This window comes from Elgaria multicarinata, chromosome 9 (genome assembly GCF_023053635.1).
Source record: "Elgaria multicarinata webbii isolate HBS135686 ecotype San Diego chromosome 9, rElgMul1.1.pri, whole genome shotgun sequence".
In the NCBI taxonomy this organism is placed as follows: domain Eukaryota; kingdom Metazoa; phylum Chordata; class Lepidosauria; order Squamata; family Anguidae; genus Elgaria; species Elgaria multicarinata.
This window is the reverse complement of record NC_086179.1, coordinates 87,048,509-87,072,138: the sequence shown is the minus strand read 5'-3', so window position 1 is coordinate 87,072,138 and position 23,630 is coordinate 87,048,509. Positions and strand designations below refer to the sequence as shown.

The following is a 23,630-nucleotide window of genomic DNA, read 5'->3' as shown; positions in this document are numbered from 1 at the left end:
GATATTTGAGTAAAGAGCTTCAGCCTTCAATGAAAAACAGTTGCCATGGCAACAATCACCCTATAATCATTCCATCATCTTCACAGTGCCTACTGGCTAAAAGGAATGGAACTGGACTAAAATACTAATCTTTTTTTTTTTAAAAAAAAAGTGTTGACTTGAATGTTCATTCACATCTTCCTAGAGAAGAAAATATTCTAAACTGGTCTGATGTTTTTATCATTCATAAGATACAACAGGTTCAAAACCTAGGGAGAACCTTCTTGATTTCTAGGAAATACGAAAACTGAGAGAAGCCTGAGTGATTAAAACATCCAGAAGTTGGCCAAATGAACCAATAAACATTCAATTTCAACCGTTTGAACAAGTTGAAGATCTTGAATAAGAATCCTTCTTGGAATGTTAATATTCAGAGGTCAAAGATTCTATACATGTTACAAATTAAGCACTGTTATGTTCCAACCATATTTATTAAAACCGACTCAAGTATCTCCAAGTGCCCCTAAGTAATGTTTCCCTAGCACAGTAAATCCAAAACTGCATGCCATGGAACACCAGCCTGTCCCAAGAAATTAAACCAAATCCCAAAATGTCCATGAGGTCAAAGTATCCAGCCACACCAGGACACTGCCTGCTGCATCTCTGAAAACTTGTGACCCCATCTTTTCCCAATCTGCTTCCACTGGGGGACCGGTAATTCCACTGTGCCCCATCAGGTGTGATCACATTGTTCAACCCTCTCAAAGTAGTGGCCCAGGAGAATTATCTGCTTTTAGAGGAGGTTATCCACTGCATCTCTGCATGAGTCACTACTCTGAGGACTCATGCTCCAATTAGTCATCTGTGCAGAAACATGAGCGATCGGCTCCTTAGAGCACAACAATTCTTACTTTTAGATTACTAAAAGTAAACCTTTTCAGCTGTAAGAGTGAAGTTTATCTCCTTTTTAAGGTAAATTATTATAAAGATGTGTAATACATATGCATTACTTAACGGGGCTTACAATAACTAAAGTCACATTAGTAAAACAGGCCAACATTTCAGAAACAGACAGGCGTGGCAAACGAAATTCAACATGACTTATTTAGAGCAATTTCCATTAGCAGTCACAAACTTGTCCAGTCTCAGAGTCATGACAGAACCTTCCACAGAACCTTGGCTAATCTATATTCTTTAGTCATTTGCAATTCGCCTACAGTAGCCTATGCCTTGAAAATGCACTAGATATAGGCCATGGTAAAGGCGGCATCTATATGACTCGCTGATTCCCCCCAAAGCGCTCAGCATCGCTGCTGCAAGGTGACATCAATAGACGTACACAGCAGGAAGGAGTACGGGCTATCCATCCAGGAAAGTCACAGTACTGTTAAGATGGCAGGAATGGAGAGGAAACAGAGAGGCCAGAAAACCACGAAAACCTTTTGGGGGGGGGGAGCTCTGTGCACCTTTGAAAGCCTGTAGCAGTGCAGCATTCATTTAATTTCTTCATTACTTCCCTTACTTTCCCTGGAGTTTCACATCACCATGGCAGCCATTTCTCTAGGCTAGTCAAGCCTGCCCCCTGCCCTGCTTTCCCGCGCCTCTCCTGCGCTGCAATCCACCCTGGCACGCCTACTTTCTAAACCTGAACTGAAGCCAGCATTGACAGATGAAGAAACCACAGTGGTGACATCGCAGCAATAGGAAAAGTATAAGGTGGAGACAAGTCCTTTGAATGCAACCTATTAAAAATTAGTAATAGGAAGAGGATTGCTGTTATTACAATTCTTCAATTAACTTTCAACTTATTTTTTTAAACCAAATTATTTTTCAAACTTCAGTGGCACAGAAATGTTCTCCAGACATGACACGGTAAGGTAGCACTTTATAAAGTAGGAAGGATAGCAAACACAGATAGGCCTATTGGTTCATGAGAACCGAGACAATAAAGCACTATTTAGAGTCCTGTTCTCTCTAAAGCTCACACATCACACTGTGGAACTAGGGCTGATCCTAGTAAAGGTATTACTGAAGTTATGACATCCATGTTCCTGTGACTGTTATTAAAAAGGGATTAGATACACCAACATTATAAAAAGAGAAAGACACATTTTACCACAATGGCCTCATTTGGACATCACATTAAGCAAGGAATCCTGGCTTAATAAACCACAATATGAATGAGCAGCGAGCTCAGGAAACCGCCTATGGGCTCCCACTTTGCTGCTCTCTTTGTGCGACCAGGAAGGGATAGCTTAAACCAGCATTTACACCTGGTTTGTGATCTTGACGTTTTTGGTGCCATGGACCATCATCCCAGGTTCGGATGTAGCACAAAGCTATCCCATTCCCGATTTGTATACCCGTTCACGCACTATGGGGAGTGCACAGGCTACATGCACCAGCAAGCTGCTCATTTGCATGTGGCAAGTGGATACATTCCTTAGAAATGCTTTTTCCCCCCTTAAAGATGCAATAAAAGAAAATATGCAAGTTCGTCAAAGCACAAATGATGGTGATCCGTTCAAAAGAGCTAGATCCAGAAGTTTGCCTTTCAGGTCCCACCCCAGTCTACTCCGATTTCTAAATCAAGAGTTCTCATAGAGATTGCTCTCTTCTCTCACAGTCCAGAAATCCCAGAGCAGAAAGCAGCTGTCACAACGCATTGTACTCCACACATTTGGATGGGTCTGTAGGGAAGTGTTTCTGGCAAATGGTCATGAGCCTCTTCAAACCCTAGAGAGGGAAAGACAAAACAATAAGGGTGGCATCAAAGCCCAGGGACCCAGACAAAATGTAGGGGGGGATGGCACAAGGTTTGCAGCTACATGCTGAAGCATAGCAGGTCCCAGTGCTGAACTCTTAAGGCAGGAGTGGGGAAACTCTTTCAGCACGAGGCCCAGACTCAATTTCGGAGAAGCTCTCAGCGGCCACAGTCCAGCTGTAGATCAGGCCAAAGGGATGGGCCCCCAAATACCAGCATATTGTAGCTTAAAGCTCTTATTGCCAGTAATTAAGCCTTACGAGAGGCATTTCAGACGGGGGTGGTGGAGGGGGGAACTGCACAAACGCTGACAGAGCACTGAACAAACGGTGGTTATGGGAAAGGGGGCGGAGCCAGCAAGGGGGCGTGCTTGTCTGGGAAACCCTGTAGGGCTGGAACGAGGCATCAGGTGGGCTGGATTGGATCCTCGAGGCCGAGGTTCCCTACCTATCTTAAGGCGTCACTCAAGATCAATCAGTGACAATGAACCTACCATTTTGTTTATCTTACCTGGATGTATTTCCTCTGGGTTTCATCATTTAGAACATGAGCCACGTGCTTTGAGAAAATCTTTTCTCGACCAGTTCTGGCATGGATGCCAACCATAGTGACGCCGATTGGCCAAGGAGCATTCCCAATGGCCATCTGAAGATAGGCATCATTGGCCTGTAGAAACAAAGAATAGCCAAGAACTCAAAGGGCAAAATGCACCTGGGTCAGGTGGCATACAGCCAAAAAGACAGAAAGCCAACAGCTCTAATCTTCAGAAGTGACTTCTCTCAAGTTTGGGGGGCCCACAGCCCAAAGGACCCTGCTGCCCCCGAGCTGACAAACTTGTATATCAAGTAGCTTCATAATAATTGCTACTTTTATGTAAGCACACAACTACATCTGACACTGCAAGCAGAACTAGTATTTCAAGAAATAGCAAAAATTCTAATCACTCAGCTAAAATATATATATGAGAGTACATATCCCAGAAACCGTACAAGTCTTCAGAAGGAATTTGTTTGGATAGGGCTGTTAATCCACGCTGACTAAGCTGTCAGTGTTCATTCACCCCATGAGCAAATACTATACCTCGAACCTGAATGGTGGCCATTCCAGTCTAAGGAACCGTACGAGGCGAGTGCCTCCTGCCATCCCCGTGCCTGAGGTCTAGGCAGCTTATGCATGTTTGAGCATGCTTTTATGCTTATTATTAGAACTAATAATATTGCTCTAAAGGGTTAAGCTGGTGAGGCCTTCAAACACCTTAGCCCAATTAAACTACAAGACATGAATGCCAGGTACTCTTTTAAAAGTGTGTTCTATACCTTGACATACTCTCTCTGCAGCATAAACTTGATAATATCGGTTATCGATTCCTTGATGTCTGCAGGAAGAGTCTAAAAAGAAAGGCAAAAACCAAATATCAAATGAACAGGTGAGAGACACAGCATGCTGAACTGCCTAACTCAGTCTTTCCCCAATGTCTAATAGCTGTGGAACGCTATCTATATATACTGAAATTAAGACTGTAGGCGCAATTGATCCTTTCAGCCCAAAGTGTTTACTTTTAGAGCAGGTTTGGAGAACCCGTGGCCCATCAGATCTTGTTTGACTCCAATTCCCATCAACCCCTTGGGTCAGCAGGACTAATGGTCAGGGCCAAAGCTTCCCCAACCCTGTTTTAGTGTCTGGAAGAGCAAGAACTAGTCAGTTACTGCCTCCTGCCTGGAAGGAGACACGCCCAGGGCAGCTGTGAGTCAGATCCACAACAGGCAGCCTCCTCTAAGAGCAGGCTGAGGCAAGCACACAGTAGAATTCCTGGAGCACGACTGGAAGGAGGTAATCATGCAGCAAGACAGGCAGCCTCCTGTACGAGTGAAGGCTTTGAGTAATAATAAAAAAAGAGGCTTTATTGGCAAATCTGAGTTTTGCCAATCTCATTATTTAGGGGGCTGGTCCCAAACTTGTGGCCTGATTCATTTAGGGTGTACCTGCTCCCTGACCCTGCTGCCTCACCAGCCAACCCACCATGTCATGGAGGTAGATACAGCTTTGCTCTTCCATCATTGTTATTAAAAGGCTGCTAACCCTTTGAGGCTGGAAGGAAGAGCACATGAGTAGCGCAGGAAAGCAGGTCATTACATCAGCACTGTGCTGAGCACACTACTCACAGCTCTTCTGCTCTGTCTGAGTGACGAGACAGCTGGATTTAGCTCCAAGGGGACATGGATTCAAGACCCTCGAATGGTTTCCCCGTGTGACCTTCCGCAAAGTCACTGCACGCCAACCTTAGTTCCTATCTCTAAAAATGGGAATTATAATCATGGCCTTGCACTCAGGATTGTTGTAAAGGTGCATGCATTAAATTCACTAAGTTGGCACATTGTTTTTAACTGTTTTAATAGTTTTACTGCTTTTAAATTATATATTGTTTTAGCTTGGTTTAATTTGTTTTTAGCTGTGCGTATTTACTGTTTTATACTGTATGCTTTTTTCTGTACGCCGCCCTGAGATCTTATTGATATAGGGCGGGATATAAATGTTTTAAATAAATAAATAAAGGCTGTAAAGAAAATTGGCAAATTAAGAGTGCCATATCAGGGCATACAAACTGGTACAATCCAGAAACAGCTTTACCGCATGATTGTATAGACTAGTTGTCAGTTTTACCTGCTCTGCCAGTGCCGAAGGTAAAGATATAATTCTAATCATTACTTAGCTGGGAAAAGATTACAGGGGGGGGGGAATATTGCTGATGTTACCCTTTTCCGAAGCTTCCTGAACAGAGGTCTCAGATACGATTCCGTCTGCTTCTGAGTGGCACTATTCAGTTTCCCCTGTACACCACGTTTCACATAATCTTCTCGGGCATTCAGCTCCTTAGCCCAGACTCCAAGGAGGAACTGAAGACGGCAAAAAAGTTTAAGCCATACTGCCACAATGTGGCCAAATATGAACACTGTCCATATGCTAAAAAAGTCACAATCCTATCCACATACTTGGGAGTAAGCCCCATTAAAATCCAGTGGGAGTTAATTCTGAGTAAATTTGCATATGGTTGGGCAGTTAGTAATCATAGCTATAAATTAGTTGAAGCCTCAGATAATATAATCTCTCAAGCTTTAGGACTACATACTTGAGGCAGCCCCATCTAATGCCAGTAGCATAATACTAATAATAGCAACAGATCAATTTGATACCACATTTTACGTGTTCAAATCACTTGATATACATTATCTCAGGACTCCTTAAAACACCTCTTCAATGTAGGCCACTGTTATTCCCAAACTGCAAATAAGCAGAGATGAAGAGAATAACTGGGTGAGCTCCTGGTTCAAACCTGACCTCGTCCTTGGTAACATAATATCCTGTCCCTGTATAACAGAGGATGTGTCTGCGCATGGCCCAGTCACTGCAAAGCTACTTAAGATCAGGGCAGCAGTGTGCTCTGGCAATTGGCCTTGGAGAACACAGCTTGGCAGGGACCCCAAGCGCAAAGCAAGGAAGGAGTATTTGCAGGGAATGAACATCTTTAAGCCTTCTCCTGCCTGCTGCTTTCCCTTTGCAACACATTCCCCCAACTTGACCAAGAAGCCCTACGTCAGAGTGAGACTGGAGATGGGGGGGAGCAAAGAGGATGAGAGGTTGCAGAGGCAAAGTGTGGGTCGGGGAAGAGGCAGCCACCGCCTCCAGTTCTCCCTTGCATATGCCACCACTTTGTACACTGGAGGCAAAAGATGAGATTGGGAATCCTGCATTTACCGGTAAACATCTAGTTCTATTCAGTTAGCAAAAGGTCCAGGACTCTTAAATTACCTAACTACAGATTTCCAGCATTAAGGACAATTACTCATACCAGCAAGTTCTGTATGATTAACTCACATTAAAGTTAAGACAGAAGTGTTGAGTTAATTATAACAAGTTAGATCAGATATGCAGAAAACGTAGTCTTAAAATATCATATATTTTCACTGATAGCTCAGAGGTTCTTGCTATGAAACCTTTTTACCTTCAAGAATTTGGTTATGATGTCCATGTCTTTATGATCATCACCTTGTCCTAAAGATTCTCCCAAAGCCTAGAAATGAGAGAGAGAAAGGTTTATTCATTTGCATTCCCCACAACAAAAAATGATTCAAGTTTACATACACTCAATACCACCATATACCAGCTAAAATTATGCAGTACGCCAGGGATAGGGAACGTGGGCGCTCCAAATGTTGTTGGACTGCAACTCCCATCAGCACCAAGGGTGAGAACTGATGGGAGTTCCAGTCCCACAACATCCAAAAAGGCACACATTCCGTATCCCCGCAGTGTGTACGTACTTAAAAGCATAGTTGAAAGGTTCTCTCTTAAGTTTCATAGGCCAGGATGCAAAGAGCTACCAGAGGGCTACCTGAGTGCATGTGTCCCATGGAAATTTGCAAGTTGTTCAACTGGAACAGATGAATTCCCCAATACCATAAGAGGGACAGACCGGACATGCCGTCTCAGGAGATGTGTTACCTTCCTGGAGCACGTATCCAAGATGTGATGGAGAGGTTGCCGAGACTCCTAAAACTCAATGACCGCCATTCATTCCTGCTGATCCACGTGGGAGCAAGTGACAGAGCCAGAAGAAATCTTGACTGGACCTCCAAAAACCATAAAGCTCTGGGTAGGAAAGTGAAGGACTTGGGGGCACAGCTGGCATTTTCCTTGCTCCTTCCTGTTGAAGGTCAGGACGTCAGAAGAGAAAGCAGGATACTGGAAATGAACATCAGGCTACGCAGACGGTGTCATCGGGAAAGGTTTGGTTTACTGGACTACAACCTAACCCAATTGAAGGATTCCTGGCAAGAGATGGGGTTGCACCTCATGAGGACTGGGAAGAACAGGCTTGGCCAGAGCCTCACAGACCTGATCAAGAAGGCTTTAAACTAAATGCTGTGAGGAAGGGGAACAACGCCCAGAGCAAAGTACTGAGCCAAGGAGTCGGGACAACAAAGGAGGAGGCAGGACAGTGGATGTGGTGCTCAATAATTGGCAGGTAAAGACAGCAGGGAAACTGTGAGACTAACGCAAAGAGTATGGGACACAAATGGGATGGTCCTGAAATCCTAATACAGGTAGGTAAGGACAATCTGGTAGGCATCACTGAGACTTGGTGGGATAAAACCACTGATTGGGAAATAGTGCTTGAACGGTATTTCTTGTTCAAAAGAAAAAAGACCCAATAGAAAGGGAGGAGTGTAATATGTAAAATATATGTATATATACCTGCATAGAAATCCATGATTCTGTGAATGGAAGCCCTGCTGAAACCATCTGGGTATGGATAAAAGGAGAGAGAAACAAAAGTTATAAAAACAGACTAGGAAACTTTCTCAGAGGTGAGCCAAATTAGCAAAGAGGCTCTTCAACTGTCCTGACATCAGCAGGAAGTCCAGCTCCGCTAAGAATGGAACATCCAATATATATTTAATTTGTCTTGCTGATAACTTCGTCTTTCAGAAGGTGGAAGAACGAACCGGGGGGTGGGGGAGGGCAGGGGGTCCTGCAATCCTGGACTTAGCCCTGACCAAGAGGGAATTGTTTAAGGAAGTGAAAATGCTGGGAATCTTAGGGAAAGTGACTGTGTCATCTTAGAATTCATGATAGCAAAGAATGGGGAATAGTAGGATGGGACCTCTGGACTTGAGGAAAGCCGGTTTCAAAGAGCTCAGGAAAAAAATAGGTAGAATCCCGTGGCTAGAAATACTGAAGGAGGAAAGAGTTTGGGAGGGCTGAGAAATTCCAACATGGAAATTCCAGGATGAAAGAGAGAACCTTTCAGCCATACCGTGGCATACTGAAGACACAAATACAAATTAGAAGGAAAAATAGGAGATCTAAAGAAACCAGCGTGTCTGTACAGGAAACACTTGGATGAGTTGAAACTTTTAAAAAGGCATGTATAAGAGTTGAAGAGAGTGCTATATAATCAGGACAAGTACAATAGAGTAGCCCGAACCTGTAAGGAGGGCATCAGGATGGCGGAGGCCTAGAAGGAGCATTATGAGGGATGCTAAAAACAAAAAAGAGGGCTTGTTTGATGATATTTGGAGCAAGAACGACACGGAAGGGACAGATTTGCTGCTTGGAGAAAATGGTGAAGTGTTAACAGGTGACAGATATGGCAAAATTCCTCAATTCCTATTTTGCCTCTATTGTCTCCCACAAGGGGAATTGACAATGTTAGATGATGATAATCCCATTAAGTGGATCCATAGCTGGTTGCACAAGCATGCCCCCAAAGTACTCATTAATGGCTCTTTGTCTACTTGAGGGAGTTCTCAAGTCGAGTGCCACGGGGCTCTCTGTTCTAGGCCCTGTGCTGTTCAATTTTTTAATAAATGACCTGGATGACAGTATAGGTGTATGTCAAAACGGCAGATGAGAAAAAGCTGGGAGTGATAGCCGACACCATAGAAGTTAGAACAAAGATTTAAAGCAATCTTGACAGTCTGGGACACTGGGCCAAAGCCAACAACATGAATTCAACAGAAATAAACGTGAAATCCTGTATTTAGGTAAATATATATATATCAAAAGCACAAGTACTAGATGTGGGAAACTATGACCATCTATCAGTATGTATAAGAAGGACCCAGAGGTGGCTTAATTGATCACAAGCTGAACATGAGTACAATATGGCTGCTAAAAATCCTAATGAAATCTTCGACTGCATTAACAGAAGCATAGTGCCCAGGTCACAAGTAGTAATCGTTCTAGAGCATGTCCAGAGGAAGGTGACAAGGATGGTGCAGGGTCTGGAACCAAGTCCCAAGAGGAATGGTGGAAAGAGCTGGGGATTTTTAGTCTGGAGTAAAGAGGTTTAGGGCAAGACATGATCATCTTCAAATATCTGAAGGGATGTCCCAAAGAAGACAGAGCAGACTTGCTCTCTGTTGCTGCAGAGAGCTGGACCAGAACTAATGGGTGGAAATTGCAGGGAAGCAAACTTAAGTTAACCCACCATCGACACGAGCTGGGCTCTCCTTTGCTGGAGTCATTTTATTTATTCATTTATTATGTTTTTCATCTGCCCAATAACCAACATTCTCTGGTAGGATTACAATATTTAAGGGCATAATAGTACGACTTCTGCCCTCAATGCTCATAAGCCTCCTAATTTGGGGCTTACAAGGATTCAGTGCAGAGAGCAAGGAGCGGGTGAGATGATCCCCACCTCAGCCATTCCTCCTGCTCTACATTTTCACTAGACAGACTTTTTTGCCCATCTAGCTGGGACGTTCTGGAGGGGGAAGGAAGGATGCTGAAAAGGCCTCAGGACAGCTGGCATCCCAGCCTATCCAGTCTCCTCTGCTCCCCACCCCCTGGAACATCCACTTTACCCCCTCTCTGAGATTGAGCTGCTGACCTCAGAAAGGCAGCCATCGCAATTCTTTCCATGCTGGCTGCAAGGGGGAGAGGGGCACAGTACAGATTCCTGGATCCAATCTTGGATCCAGGAATCCGAGGGATCCTATAGGCCCGCATATGCTACCTAGAGGCCATAGGATTGCTCCCTAAAAGGCTAAAATACAAACAGTTAAAAAAGTAAAACAATATATTTAAAAGAACAAAATACAATACTAAACATACAGCGCAGGAATAGATAAAACAGTCATAAAAAGTAGAATTAGGTGTCTAAAATGCATGGGAGGAATGGAAGATCTTTGCCAAGCACCAAAAAGATATCAATATAGGCACCAGGCGAACCTCTTTGGGGAGGATATTCCATAACTGGGGTGCCACAACTGAGAAGGCTCTCTCTCTCTCTCTCTCTCTCTCTCTCTCTCTCTCTCTCTCTCTCTCTCTCTCATAGCCATCAGAAGAGGCACCTGGCAGGGAGCCTCCAAGGTCCCTTCCAAGTCTCTAATTCAATTAGTACAAACTACTTTCAAAACTTCCTTATTTTGAAAAACTATTTGCTACACCAAACGGGAGTCTTAGTCCAAGGAAAACAAGTCAAACAGGAAGAGGAGCACATGTTTCTAGACATTCTAGTTGCACAAATATACTTGAAATATATGCCACTCAGTACATGCCACTCAGTACTCAAAATATGCAGAGGGGGGAAGAGGCAGGGGAACCTACAAGAGAATCCAAATGTCCTCCCCAACCCCATTTTTGACAAATCATCCCATCATAGCCTTCCAGAAAGAGTAGCTAAGGAAGCTATCCAAAAGTCACCGGGGGGGGGGGGGGTGTTTCTGGGCCTCAATATAAAGCCTGCTGAAAATCCTAAGCCACAAAATTGGCTGAATAAAATTTCCAATAATGAGACGGGGGGCTTTCTGTACCCTGTATAGCTCGTTGACCAGTGCTAGCAAAACCAGAATTAGTAAGAAATAGAAAACTTGTAGATTAATACAAATAAGAAGTTTGCGAATACAGGTTGCAGGATCCAGCTTTTCTTGGGAAAGAACATAAGTATGAATGTCTTTACTTGTTTGTTTTTAAGCATGGGGTATGCACAAACCTGGCCATAATTTGGAAATAGCCAAACAAGTTGTACAATACCTCCAATTCTTCAATGGTTGTATTCTCTTCATGGACTTTGAGATCATTCTGTGTGTCATCCTCTCCCTGTTCCTGGCCACCTACAATTTCATTCAGATACTGCTGGTCAATTTTATCCAAAGCAGCCTTCAGATCATTTCTCAATCCCTACAGAAAGAAAAACAATTGTTCAGAACATGTCCAATTAACCTGTAAACCAGGTCAAAGCCCAAACCCTGAAAAAGCTGTTACGACGTACTTCACAAATTTGTATATACAGAGTTTGCATAATGTGGCATCAGACTAGATAAGTCAGTTGGTCATTTTCAACTTCACAATCCTGATTTTGAGCACCAAGTGTCATCTCATATATTTGGTGATCCCCACTCAGCCGGCAGATTAGGGTAAGAGCTGCCATTTATATGAATTAAGACCTCCATGTGGGGGACTAAGAGTTGGATCCAGATTTACACTGGATCAATTGTGCTGGCAGAAGTGGACTTCCCTGCTCAATCCTTCCCACGGCAGCTCCTCCATCCCCCTGTGGGGAGCAGATCTCAGATCCAATCCTAAATTTACGGCTACCACAATGTGAGTGATTGCAATGCCTCTTTCTCTGGAGTTGATCACATAAGAACTCACTTTAAGTTTCAGTACACTAATATGTTTGAAAAATACTTGTGCCAAAGCATAAGCCACAACTTCTAAACTTGTTCTCTAAAACAGCTACATACTGAATGTGTCACCGAGATGTTAAAGTGAATGCACAGAGCCGGAGGTGGGCAGGCTGGCCAAGGGGGCAGCACAGGCTCAGCCCCACAGTCCCACCCCATAGTGACTTTAACTCACTTAGCCAAATGTGCATAGGCTAAATATAGTGGTGTAGCCTATGCTAAATAAAAAGATCCAGAGTGAGGCTGTATGGAAGACAAAAACTACCAATACATTTCACTAAATTGTACCAACAAGTTCATAAACAGAGAAGACAAGACATTCTGTGCTTTCCTAATTAGGATTACTATAAACACACACACACACACACACACAATTAAAAGCTGGGGCAACGGGGAGGCAAGCAACAGGTTACACAGAGGTGCCATGTTATACGTACAGAAATTTAGCACTTAGTCAAAGTCCCTTAAGCGCTCTCTCTTATGCTTACACACAGAAGATATACCTTGTTCACTTCTGGTGCCAGAATTTCTATCTTTCGTAGCCGCTGAAAGGCATCATAATCTGTTTCTCCAAACAGTCTGACAGGCTCACCCCTTTCTCTCAATCGCCTAATGACCTGCAAAGAGACAGCAAAGTACTTGCTTGGTACAAACTTGGGAGGAAAACCAGGAAGATGAACTCATTCACATGCTTAGCACAAAGCAACCCCAGAGAAGAAAGTCCCATGTATTAAAGAAGAACCAAACCAATTCAAGATACATTCTCACAGGGCATTTCAATTCAAGCATGACCCTGCCCTGTTTTCACAACATACATTGTCGGCAGTGATGAGGATTGTCCAAGAAATTTTGAACTGGAAAAAATTCCTATGCAAATTAGGCTAATTTGCACTGGAACATTTTCTGATGCCCTGAAGTGTGATCTAATTTAGCATGTGTATTTTACATGTATTTAATAAGCAAAGCTAAAAAAAAAAGTACCCCATGTTAATTTTTTGTCCCAATATTTGACCTGAAATATTTGACCAAAAAAATTAAAGCACACTTAATGTAACTTAAATGTTATATTATGCAGACATTTTTATTGGAATACTTGTAAACATTTAAGGATAATAGCATGTACTTCATTAAAAAGCTAACAGAATAAAAATGGATACAATTCTTCCTTAATCTGGTGCCCTCCAAATGTGTTAGACTACAATTCCCAGCATCCCTAGGAAGCATGGCATCCCCAGGTAGTCCAACATAACTGGAGGCCATCAGGTTTGAGAAAGCTACGCTAATTAGTTTTAACAAACCAAAGAATCATGCATGCTATGCTGACAACAACTTATCGCTTCCAACAGAGTTTAATTCTCTCCCACTAAGGTTGTTGGGGCATCTTCAGATTCACTGTCACTACTTATTAGTTCCATTTCGCTCTGAGATATATAAGCATTTCAATTATATATATGAACTGTCTCACATACCTGCTAGAGATAATCACCTGAAAAATAATGGCTACAACTTTGAAACTGCCTAGCTTGCCTAACATTGTATTTGCAATTGGCATCCATTCACTGTCACAAATAAACTTACAAAACGGGAAATACCTGCGGAAAAACAAAGTACTGGATTGTCGATGTAGCCTAAGCTCTCCTCCTTGTTTCAGAGTAGAGAATGTGCAGTAACATGCCCAATCATGACATTCGGCAGTTGCTCAATTCAAAGTCAACCAACAGACAATCATTTCAAGTTACCTCTCTGACAACAAGGAATGCAGGCAACTAGATTTCTGTGCTCAAAGACTGGAATAAGCCCATTAAGGCAGATTAGTAGTAAGATATGCACTATTTTCAATGTATACACTAATCAGTATTGGAACCACGGTTTAATGTTGGTTTAAAATCCTGATTAAACAGGAATCCTGATTAGCCTTAAACGAAGCTTAAAGTAAACAATATCAATGTTCCTTTTCCTTGCAGTTTATTTGAGAGAGGAAAGTCACTCCCAAGAAGGCAGGAGGATAGGGAGGGGGATTCTCTTACCTGCAGTTAAGATCAAGTCATGGTTATTTCTCACTTGTTGTAGGCAATCCAAAATTTGTGGAATTTTAGAGAACAGACAAAAATTATTCTAGTGAACAGCCTTATGGATTTAGCTAGTTACTGCCATTGCCTTTTGTACAATGTAACGATTATACAACTACTGCACAATAACTAAAATTTGCATTCTATGGGTTGAGTCTGAATTTAGTTTTACTTAAAAGATGATCCACTGAAATTAATGAGACTTAAGACACCCACTGTTTTCAGTAGGTCTACTCTAAGTATCACTAAGGCCGTAGCTAGACCTAAGGTTTATCCCAGGATCATCCCGGGTTCGTCGCTGCCTGAGCGCTGGATGCCCTGTGTGGCACTTAGATGAACAGGTTTGACCCCAGGACAATCCTGGGATAAACCTTTGGTCTAGCTACGGCCTAAAGCTATTAAATACAAGCCTATAAAATACAAATTCTCTGTAGACATGATATGTCAATAGCAATACAATTATATTGTCAGCTCCAAAGATTTGTCTTTACCTCTTGTCTAGAAAGAGTCATGGGCAGCTTCTCCTCTGCCAACTCCAGTTCCAGGACTGGATTTGATGAAGTTATTGTCTTCTCCTCCTCTTCCTCCTCCTGCTGTACCTATGTAGTAACGAGTATAAACCATGGTTTTAAATATGGGCAAAGAGAAGTTCAACTCACAGGAACATGAATTGTTTGCAAGAGCAGCTTTTAATGATACAAAGCATAGCTGTCATGCAAAAACTTATTGAAACCACTAAGAACTGTCAGCTAAATTCTTTAGAGTTTGCTTTCCCCTCAGAGTTGCAAAATGTTCTACGTAAGTTTTATATACAGGAGCTAGTGTTAGCATAGGCTGCAAATCAGCCACTCAGAAAAACTACATGATTTGGGAGTGGAGACGTTTAGGAATAAAAGGGACCATGTTTACTACATATAATAATTAAAAATGCATGGTTTCCAATTCCAGTTCAGATGTGAGGACAACTATGGTTTGATCAAAGCAGGGAGGGAGAGAACCACAGGACGCGAGGGAAGGGGAAAACCAAACCATGGTTTGCTGTTACATGTGAACTGAGACACTGAGCCAATTTCAGCTACTATTTTTCTCCAGAACTATGACATCCTGGCTGAAATGTCTCAGTACTTTTAGGTAGCATGACATCAAATATTCTCTACAATAAATACAGATTATAATTTCAGCTATCTATGCAGAATGGCATGTATTTCTCTGCAAAAGTGCCAAAGGAGTATGCAGTGCATAGCCATTCAAGCAAAAATCTTTCAAAAGGCAATGATTTATGCAAGACAGAAGCCTACGCTAATTACACAAAACAATATGTAAAAATACTTAATCATACAAACTAATAACTGAATATATTCATCTCTAAAAGGGAAGTTTATTATACTAATAATGGCATTAACTCCGAGATGGAAAAAGGTTTAAGCCATTCCGTCAGCTGGAATCAGATACAAGCAATGTTTGTGCCTAACTTTGAAACTATATATATAGTTTCAGTTTTTCCTCTTTAGAAATAACTCTACCTATAACTAAGGCAGTGTAGCAAAGCAAAAGCACCTACATTTGTAAAACATGGACAGCTTTTTGCCTCATTTTAAATATCTCCAAGTTTAAATACAGAGGCTCTGTGGCTCATTTAGGGAGCTAGAATGCATCACAGTTGTATTTTAAAAAATATATTGGGCAACAGCTTCCATCCACATTCCTAATATTTTACTCAGTTCTATTTTCTCCAAAAAGAATATAAACACCAAGTGTTAAGCTGAAATTGCACAACTATTTGATCTTACTGTGATGTAAGCTAGTAACATTTACTGAATACCTAAAAATAGAAGAAAATTTTCCATTCTTAATATATGTGGGCTTCTTACTAACCATCCCTCCAAACATTTTGACTTCTCTTTCACTCTTGAGTTTTTCAGCCATATCAGTCCTGCACATTGGTCCTGTGCACGCTATCCAATGGAGTACTAGCCCCACCCATGCTAAATGGTACGAGTCACAACACGCCTGTTTTTAAAATGAAATTATGTTAGAAGTGCTACTCCTTTTCATAAATCTTGCAAGGAAATAAAATGTAAAAATACCATACTCTGTAGAAGCCAATTTCCTCAACTTCATTTTCATATATCCGATATCAAATGGAATCTCCTCTATGTTGCTTTTATACTTCCATTTAAAAGAGATCCTAGAGTTTCGGAAGGGGGGGGGGCGCTCTGCACGCAACTTTTAAGCCCAGAGTGTTGTGAATTTAGACTGCTCCACCGACACTCAACTGATGGCCCAAAGACACAGTAATACCTTCTCAAGAATCAAAATGGATAAATAAAGTGTGGCCAGTCCAAACATGAGGCAGGGTGAGACAGATGATGACCTGCTTCAGGCAGCAGATTCTGGAGTACTACTAAAGGGCAGCAAAAGGGCAATTATTTACTTTATTATGCTTCATCTTCATCTAAATCTCATGTTGCTTTGATTCATTACCATGATTGCTGTAATAACTAATTATGGCTGACCCAGCTTTAACCCATTGTATCAGCTTGTATGGTAGGCATTTTAAAAATTGTTTTAAGTATTTTATCTTCTGTAATGGACTATGTCCAATATGGAAATAAAATGAATTGGTTTTATTATTATAGTTTTATCACCATGGAAAGAGCATTTGAATATTTGTTTCAGGGATCGAAAGTTGTTGGCCAATTTATAGAAGTTCAGTGAGAAGATCTCAATAGCTTTGTGAAATTAGTATCTTGGACTGTCAGTTTGCTATTAAAACAAGTTCTGGGTCTGAAGCAAACCTCCAGTTTAAACAAGATTATGTTTGGCTTCCTTCCCATAATTCAGATTGCTATGCTACTCTACTCACATCCAAACTTTTTTCAGATAAGCTGGGAGGAGGAAGAGAAAAAGCCTCCTGGATGACTCATTTGTCAGGATGTGTCCCAAATATAAGCTATTCTTCCCACAACTGAAGCAAAACTACAAACCATATTCCATTGTCTTTCAAGAACGGGATCTTCTGGGCTAAGAGAAGAAGATACTAGCCACTACTGTGCTCATTTGTGTTCAAGACACCCCCCAAAAATCGGGCCAGCAGTCTACAAATTAGCAGCCTCTTGTTTTAGAAGAAGAACTTGGTTATGACAGATCCAGGGTACATGCCTGCTGGAGCACAACTTAAAAAGAAAACAAGAGCAGCTTTATTCTCAAGCATCCTCATGCCTTCCACAGAAGAAGCCAAACTATAAACACAAATTCAAGTAGCTGCACATCCATGCAAGCTTCTTCCTGCATCGCAAACTTTAGTTGGAACTCATACCTCTCTTGGTGGCTTCTCGTTTACAGGCTAAAGTGCAACAGTGATAGAGTGAACAAAGAATCATTATTAAGATATTTTAAAATACAATCACGTAGACACTGCATAGCTAAGCAGAAATGCTAACGTGAATAACCATCACATTACCTTGTAGCCACATCTTTCAAAATATGCCTCTTCTTCCTTCTTGGCTAGTTCACTGCGCTTGAAGTATTTTTTATTTCCCTGAAACAAAGAATAGTTGTTACATTATGACATTTTATTTACGCCTTCCACTTCTTCTTTCAATAAGGTTCAACAAAATGGGAGGGGAGTATCAGACGCCTAACTGCTCAATGACAGTTAATATGATCTGGATACCAAATGGTGCACTAAAAATAGAATTAGCAGCCAATATTAAATAATTGTTACAAATGAGCCACAAGCACATTTCCCCCCTTTCTACCCAACGGTCATCTACCTTAGCCGTATTCAGGTGTCCTATTTGTAGATGAAGCAAATGCCCAATGAGAAGGAGCACTCCAGCCCTGCCCCCTCTTCCTTCTCGCATTTTCTCACCCTGTACTCATGGACGATGACAGTCTGAAGAGGGGGATGGCTCCTGAATCCATGGAGCCGCTCCACACAAGGCAGAGCATAGATTTTTCTACATTTTGGCTCACATGGAAAGTGTGTTTGCTTTATCCACATCTAGAACACCTGAATGGCCCTGTTCAGAAGACACCTTACACCATGGTGGTTAAGGACTTAATCACAGTGGTTAAGGCTTTTTTGTTAACAAAAAAAAGCCTTAACCACCATGGTTTAAAGTGTCTTCTGAACAGGGCCAATAGCGCTCATGTATAGCTTTAAATGGATGGCCTTAAAAGGGGGTTGGATAAATTCCTGAAGGCAAAGGCTATCAATGGCTACTAGCCCTGATGGTTGTGTGCTATCTCCAGTATTCGAGACGATAAGCACCAGTCACTGGGGAACATGGGTGGGAGGGTGCTGTTGCATCATGTCCTGCTTGTTCATCTCTGGCCAATGGCTGGTCGACCACTGTGTGAACAGAGTGCTGGACTAGATGGACCCTTGGTCTGATCCAGCATCAGGGCACTGCTTATGTTCGTAAATCTGAAAAGAACCTTTGATTTGTGGAGGATAAATGAACTTTTGCATATAGATGACTTAAATACATCTAGTGATGGGAATTTATGGCAAGTTAAAAATAATTGCAACAAGTAAAAACATTCTATAGACAGTAAAACTAATAAATTATATTTATCTATAACTTGGTGGACAAAGCTTGCGGAGTGCAAACCACGTAGGGATTGTTCAAGATACACACATGATATTCAGGTACACACACAATATTCACATACACACACCTTCAGATGTATAGGACTACAAATCCCATCATCCCAACCAGTGCACCGTATGGTTTGCTGACTGGGGATGGCATTTAGTCCCACAGCATCTGGAGGGAGCCAGGTTGGGGTTAGATGGATTAAGTATTCTGAACCAATTGAAAAATAAAGAATTGTTAGTAGATAGGTATCAGTCAGAGAAAGCTAAACTCTGGTGGCTAAATTCTGACACAGATGCCCTTTAGTTTCTGCTCTCAGAAAATCTATGCCCTGATTCAAGCGTGGCAAATGACTACCACAGCAAGCCTCCACACAAGAATGTATAAACAAAGAATACACCTTTTTTTAGCAGCTGCATGTTGTAGGAACAGATTGGTAGCAGAGGACAAGCTGCCTTTCAAGGAAACGTGTTAACAGCTGTCTTCTACTACTGACCTTCTGATTCCATGGCCCTAACAAGCTTCCAAAGGACCCAAACCAGGCTGAAAATTACTCACTTAAAAGATCACATACACACACCCAGTTTTAAAGATGCATAAAGATCCGGGCCGATTCAAAGAGCTGGTACTAACATAAAAAGCCCTAAATGGTTTGGGGCCAGGTTATTTGAAGGAACGCCTCCTCCCATATGTACCTGCCATGACATTAAGATCATCCGCAGGGGTCCTTCTCCGTGAGCCTCTGCCAAAGGAAGTGAGGCAGGTGGCTACTAGGGCTTTCTCTGTTGTGGCACCCCGGCTGTGGAACGAGCTCCCCAGAGAGGTCCGCCTGGCGCCTACACTGTATTCTTTTCATCGACAGCTGAAGACCTTTTTATTTTCCTCAGTATTTTAAACTGAGAAACCTTGCTGTTTTAATTCTGTATTTTAATCCTATATCAATTTCTGCTGTGTGGTTTCATCCTGGTTGTGCTTTTTATATTGTATTTTGTATTTGGGTTTTTAGATTGTTGGATGTTTCATTATGTTAAAGATTTTAATTTTTGTAACCCGCCCAGAAAGCTTCGGCTATTGGGCAGTATAAAAATGTAATAAATAAATAAAATTAGTTCACAAAACTCTGCCAGAATTTAAAAGTTTATAACTTATTCCCAGTTCATAAGGCTGTGTTCATAAGGACCAGGGAGAAAGCCTAACCTATAAATCAATTAAACCAGAGTATTTGGATTTAAGACAGTGCACTCCCATCTTAAACATCCTGAGTAAAAAAGTACACATGTCACAGCTGGAAAATTTGTGAAAAGCCATGCACATGTTATCTTTGATAACAGAAGCTGGGTCTCCAGTCTTCAGTTGCAAAAGAGAATTTAATAAGTCATTACATGCTACAATACATGTTTTAACATCTCTGAACTAAAACATACATTACCCTAACCTAGGGTGACCATATGACTGGATTTGTCCGGGTTTTTGATGGCAAATCCGGGAGGGGGAGGGAAATCCGGATTTTTTTTAAAAAAAAGAGCAGCTCTAATGGGAATTAACAAAAAATGCTTATAACTTCGTCATTTTTTAAGATAAAGACAAGAAACTTGGCACAATGGTAGCTCTTGGGAAGGGCTTTAGTCATACCAAATTTGAAACAGATCTGTTCATCTATTAATTTTTTAGGTTTTTTTTAAAAAAATTAAGGTTTTAAAATTATTATTTTTAAAATTGTCATTTTTAAAGATAAAGAGATGAATCTTTGCACCATGAAAGGATTTAGGTAGAGCTTTAGCCTCACCAAATTTGAAACAGATCCGTTCATCCATTGATTTTTTTAGGATTTTTTTAAAAAATTGAGGTTTTAAAATTATTTTTAAAATCGTCATTTTTAAAGATAAAGAGATGAAACTTTCTGCCATGATAGGATTTAGGTAGAGCTTTAGCCACACCCAATTTGAAACAGATCCGTTCATCCATTGATTTTTTTAGGATTTTTTTAAAAATTGAGGTTTTAAAATTATTTTTAAAATCGTCATTTTTAAAGACAAAGAGCTGAAAGTTGGCACCATGATAGCTTTTAGGTAGAGCTTTAGCCATACCAAATTTGAAACAGATCTGGGGCCAGTAGCAAACCCTGTTAACAACAACAGCAGCTTGCAATGAGTGAAGATACAGTCAGAAAAAATATTTGAGGGAAGGGGAGAATGTAACACACAGAGTATAGCAAAAGCTTCAAAGTACAGCAAAACCTACAAAAGTAGGAGTGAGTGAAGTTAATTTCAGATACATTGAATCTCTCACTTGTTCTTTATTTCAGTGATTTTAACATTAAGATGTTATCATGCCTGGAAAGAGAAACTTGGGGGTGGGGGAATATAACATGCTCACCCAGGGACCATATACTTCTTTGTTCATTCAGCGCATGCTTATTTTTCTTTATTTACATTCTGTTGCTTGTACATTGCTGAATACAAATATTTTGCTTCTTTAAAGTTTCACCACCACTAGAATTTGTTTGGAATTTTATTAAATTCTAAGGAGAATAAAAAGGAGTTGCTGTGTGTGCACACTAAATAATATCAACAGGTACATAATTTTTTTTTACTGAATCAACTTCAGTATGCAAACTTCCCAGCTACAGAGATCAAATCTCAAACACTATTGTATTAACAGCAACATAAAATCCATTGAAATGTGCCCTCTTTCAATGAAGGAATATTCAAATTGTGTTCTACATAATTCAAAAGCTGGCACATTCTTGGTATCAATCACCAACTAAATATAGTTTTGCAAAAGATGCAACCTAGGATTGCCATCCATTTTGGCAAGATTTCTGTGCTCTTAATAACTGGGCGATAAGCAAAAATTCAACAGGAATTAAATTCTACCAATAACTAGTGGTCTCATGCAGAGTGGTCCAATTTTATTGTATGTAACCATAGGTTCTTACAATTTTGGTGCAGCAACAACAAAAGAAAAGCAATCACATGAAAAGATTGTTGAACAAGCCACTCAAATCAGTTCATCATGTGCAAAACCTACAGCAACAATTTTCAGGAGCCTTACTCTAATCTTTTTAGCAGCCACTGCAAATAAGGCTACTTGATTAGTTGCATAGGGGCCTGTATCTTCAAGTAGTTTATACATCTGCTCAGCCAAAGCTCTGTCAGACATCCCTCCCAGCAAGGGTGCAAGAAATCCTTTCCTAGGGCTTCCATAGAGCTTGCAAAAAAAGATTTATTATTTTATTATTATTTATTTATATAGCACCATCAGTGTACATGGTAGAACAATAAAATAGTAAGGCCCTGCCGCATAGGCTTACATTCTAATAAAATCATAATAAAACAATAAGGGAATGGAATGCACCAAACAGGCACAGGAGAGAGTAACAATATAAAAGTAAGGTCAAAATCAAGTTCTAAAAGCTTTAGAAAAAAGAAAAGTTTTCAGCTGAGCTTTAAAAACTGTAATTGAACTCGTGGCCCGCAAATCTTCTGGAAGAGAATTCCAGGCATAAGGGGCAGTGATAGAAAATGGACGAAGCCGAGCAAGAGAAGTGGAGACCCTTAGGTGGGTAAGAAATATGGCATTTGAAAAGCGAAGAACTCAGGGCAATAGTGTGAGATGAGAGAGGAAAGATAGGAAGCAGCTAGACTGTGACAGGCTTTGAAGTGATGGCCTCTATTTGTGGCGTCCACATAAACAAAGGTGTTGGGATACAGGAATATTTCTATACCTCCCATCTAGGTGTACTGATCGCATAGTCTGGAAGTGTAATTCAGTGAATGCCTTCCTTACCTCTGAATGCGTCAAGGACTTAAAATAGAGAGAGATTGCTCACCCTTGCAAAGACTGTACCACCTGCTAAATCCTGTTTGCTGGATAATCCCAGCATCTTTGTTCGTATCCTGTGTATAACAGTCAATGAAAGTGGAAAAACATGCGTTTTTCGAAACAAGAAGTCGTCCAACCACCCTTGTTCTAATAACTAAATCTCTATGCCAGAAAGATGTACATGCTGAATTTCTACCTTGTTGTACAGCAGTTAAAGACAGATCATCCCAGCAGAATAAGGGAACCACCCAGCCCGTTTTGAATCTCTTCAAACACGAATACAGAGAATGTATTCGAGTCTCAACCAACAAATGCCTAAAGTTTCTCCTCATACAGATTTAAAGCCAATCTCATCACCATGGGGGTGGAAACAGAGACTCGTGAGGAACAGCTGGAGAACACGGAAAAATATGAAACGCTGGTGAGGGAAGGCAGCCTGTCAGCCTTCTTCTCCTAGAAGAGCAGCGTGTGTGAGGGCATCCACCGCGGCCACCCCAAAACTGGTTTTTGGCACACGGAGAAGCTTATTCCTACGTGCGGAAAAAGCCCCAGAGCTGCCCCCGCGTCCTCCCCGCTCCGGGTGAACCAGAAAAGCAGACATTCAGGAGATGCGGTAAAGACGGGAGCTCCGCCTGTTGAATTTCGGCCTGCCGCGTCTTTATTAAGGGCAAGGGCGGCCTGGCGGCGGGAGAACGGGGTTAGCGACCCAGGCTGCCAGCCCCACCGCTACGAAAACATCCACACACACGCACGTCTCCCCCCCCCTTAAATTCCCCACCAGTCTCCTCTGGGGGAGGGGGGTGTCTCGACGTTCCCCTTACCGCCACCAGCTCCTTCTCCTCCAGCAGCTTTCGCTTCCGCTCAATCTCCGCCTTGAGGATGTCCATTTTTTCCGTCACCCGAGCAATAACCGCCGCCCCCCCGCCCCACACCCACCCAAAGAAGGGCTCAGAGACACCCCCCGCCTGCCCCAGTTTTACCACTCGACCGGAAGTCCCGAGGCAAAACAACTCGCCCTCACTTCCGCGCAGCCGCAGTGCGAGACCCAACCTATGATGCAATGGAAAGGGTTGCGTTGACCGTTCCGTTGCCTGCCATGGAGACGTCTCTTTGATGCCCTTCCAGCGCTTTTGTCACAGCTTGCAAAGACTTTGCGATCTTGCAAACTTATGCCTTATTATCTTCATATTGGGGG

The 23,630-nt window shown here is 41.7% G+C and overlaps 1 protein-coding gene across 5 annotated transcripts; it reads right to left on the bottom strand.

Moving 5' to 3' along the window:
* Positions 1-1,065: 1,065 nt before the first annotated feature.
* PRPF18 (pre-mRNA processing factor 18) lies at positions 1,066-23,334 on the bottom strand. Of its 5 annotated transcripts, none has more exons than XM_063134275.1 (12): positions 23,257-23,334; positions 17,470-17,547; positions 17,326-17,352; positions 14,498-14,605; positions 12,441-12,554; positions 11,285-11,431; positions 7,997-8,044; positions 6,744-6,812; positions 5,497-5,637; positions 4,060-4,131; positions 3,254-3,409; positions 1,066-2,715 (listed from the first exon to the last, which is right to left on the bottom strand). In XM_063134275.1, the coding sequence occupies exons 1-12, from the start codon at positions 23,320-23,322 to the stop codon at positions 2,635-2,637; spliced, it is 1,107 nt and encodes a 368-aa protein (XP_062990345.1). In that variant the 5' UTR covers positions 23,323-23,334; the 3' UTR covers positions 1,066-2,634. The 5 variants fall into 5 exon arrangements, with proteins under 5 accessions (XP_062990345.1, XP_062990347.1, XP_062990346.1 ...); XM_063134279.1 differs by having other exon boundaries at positions 2,629-2,715; positions 4,070-4,131; XM_063134277.1 differs by lacking the exon at positions 7,997-8,044.
* Between the last annotated feature and the right edge of the window lie 296 nt (positions 23,335-23,630).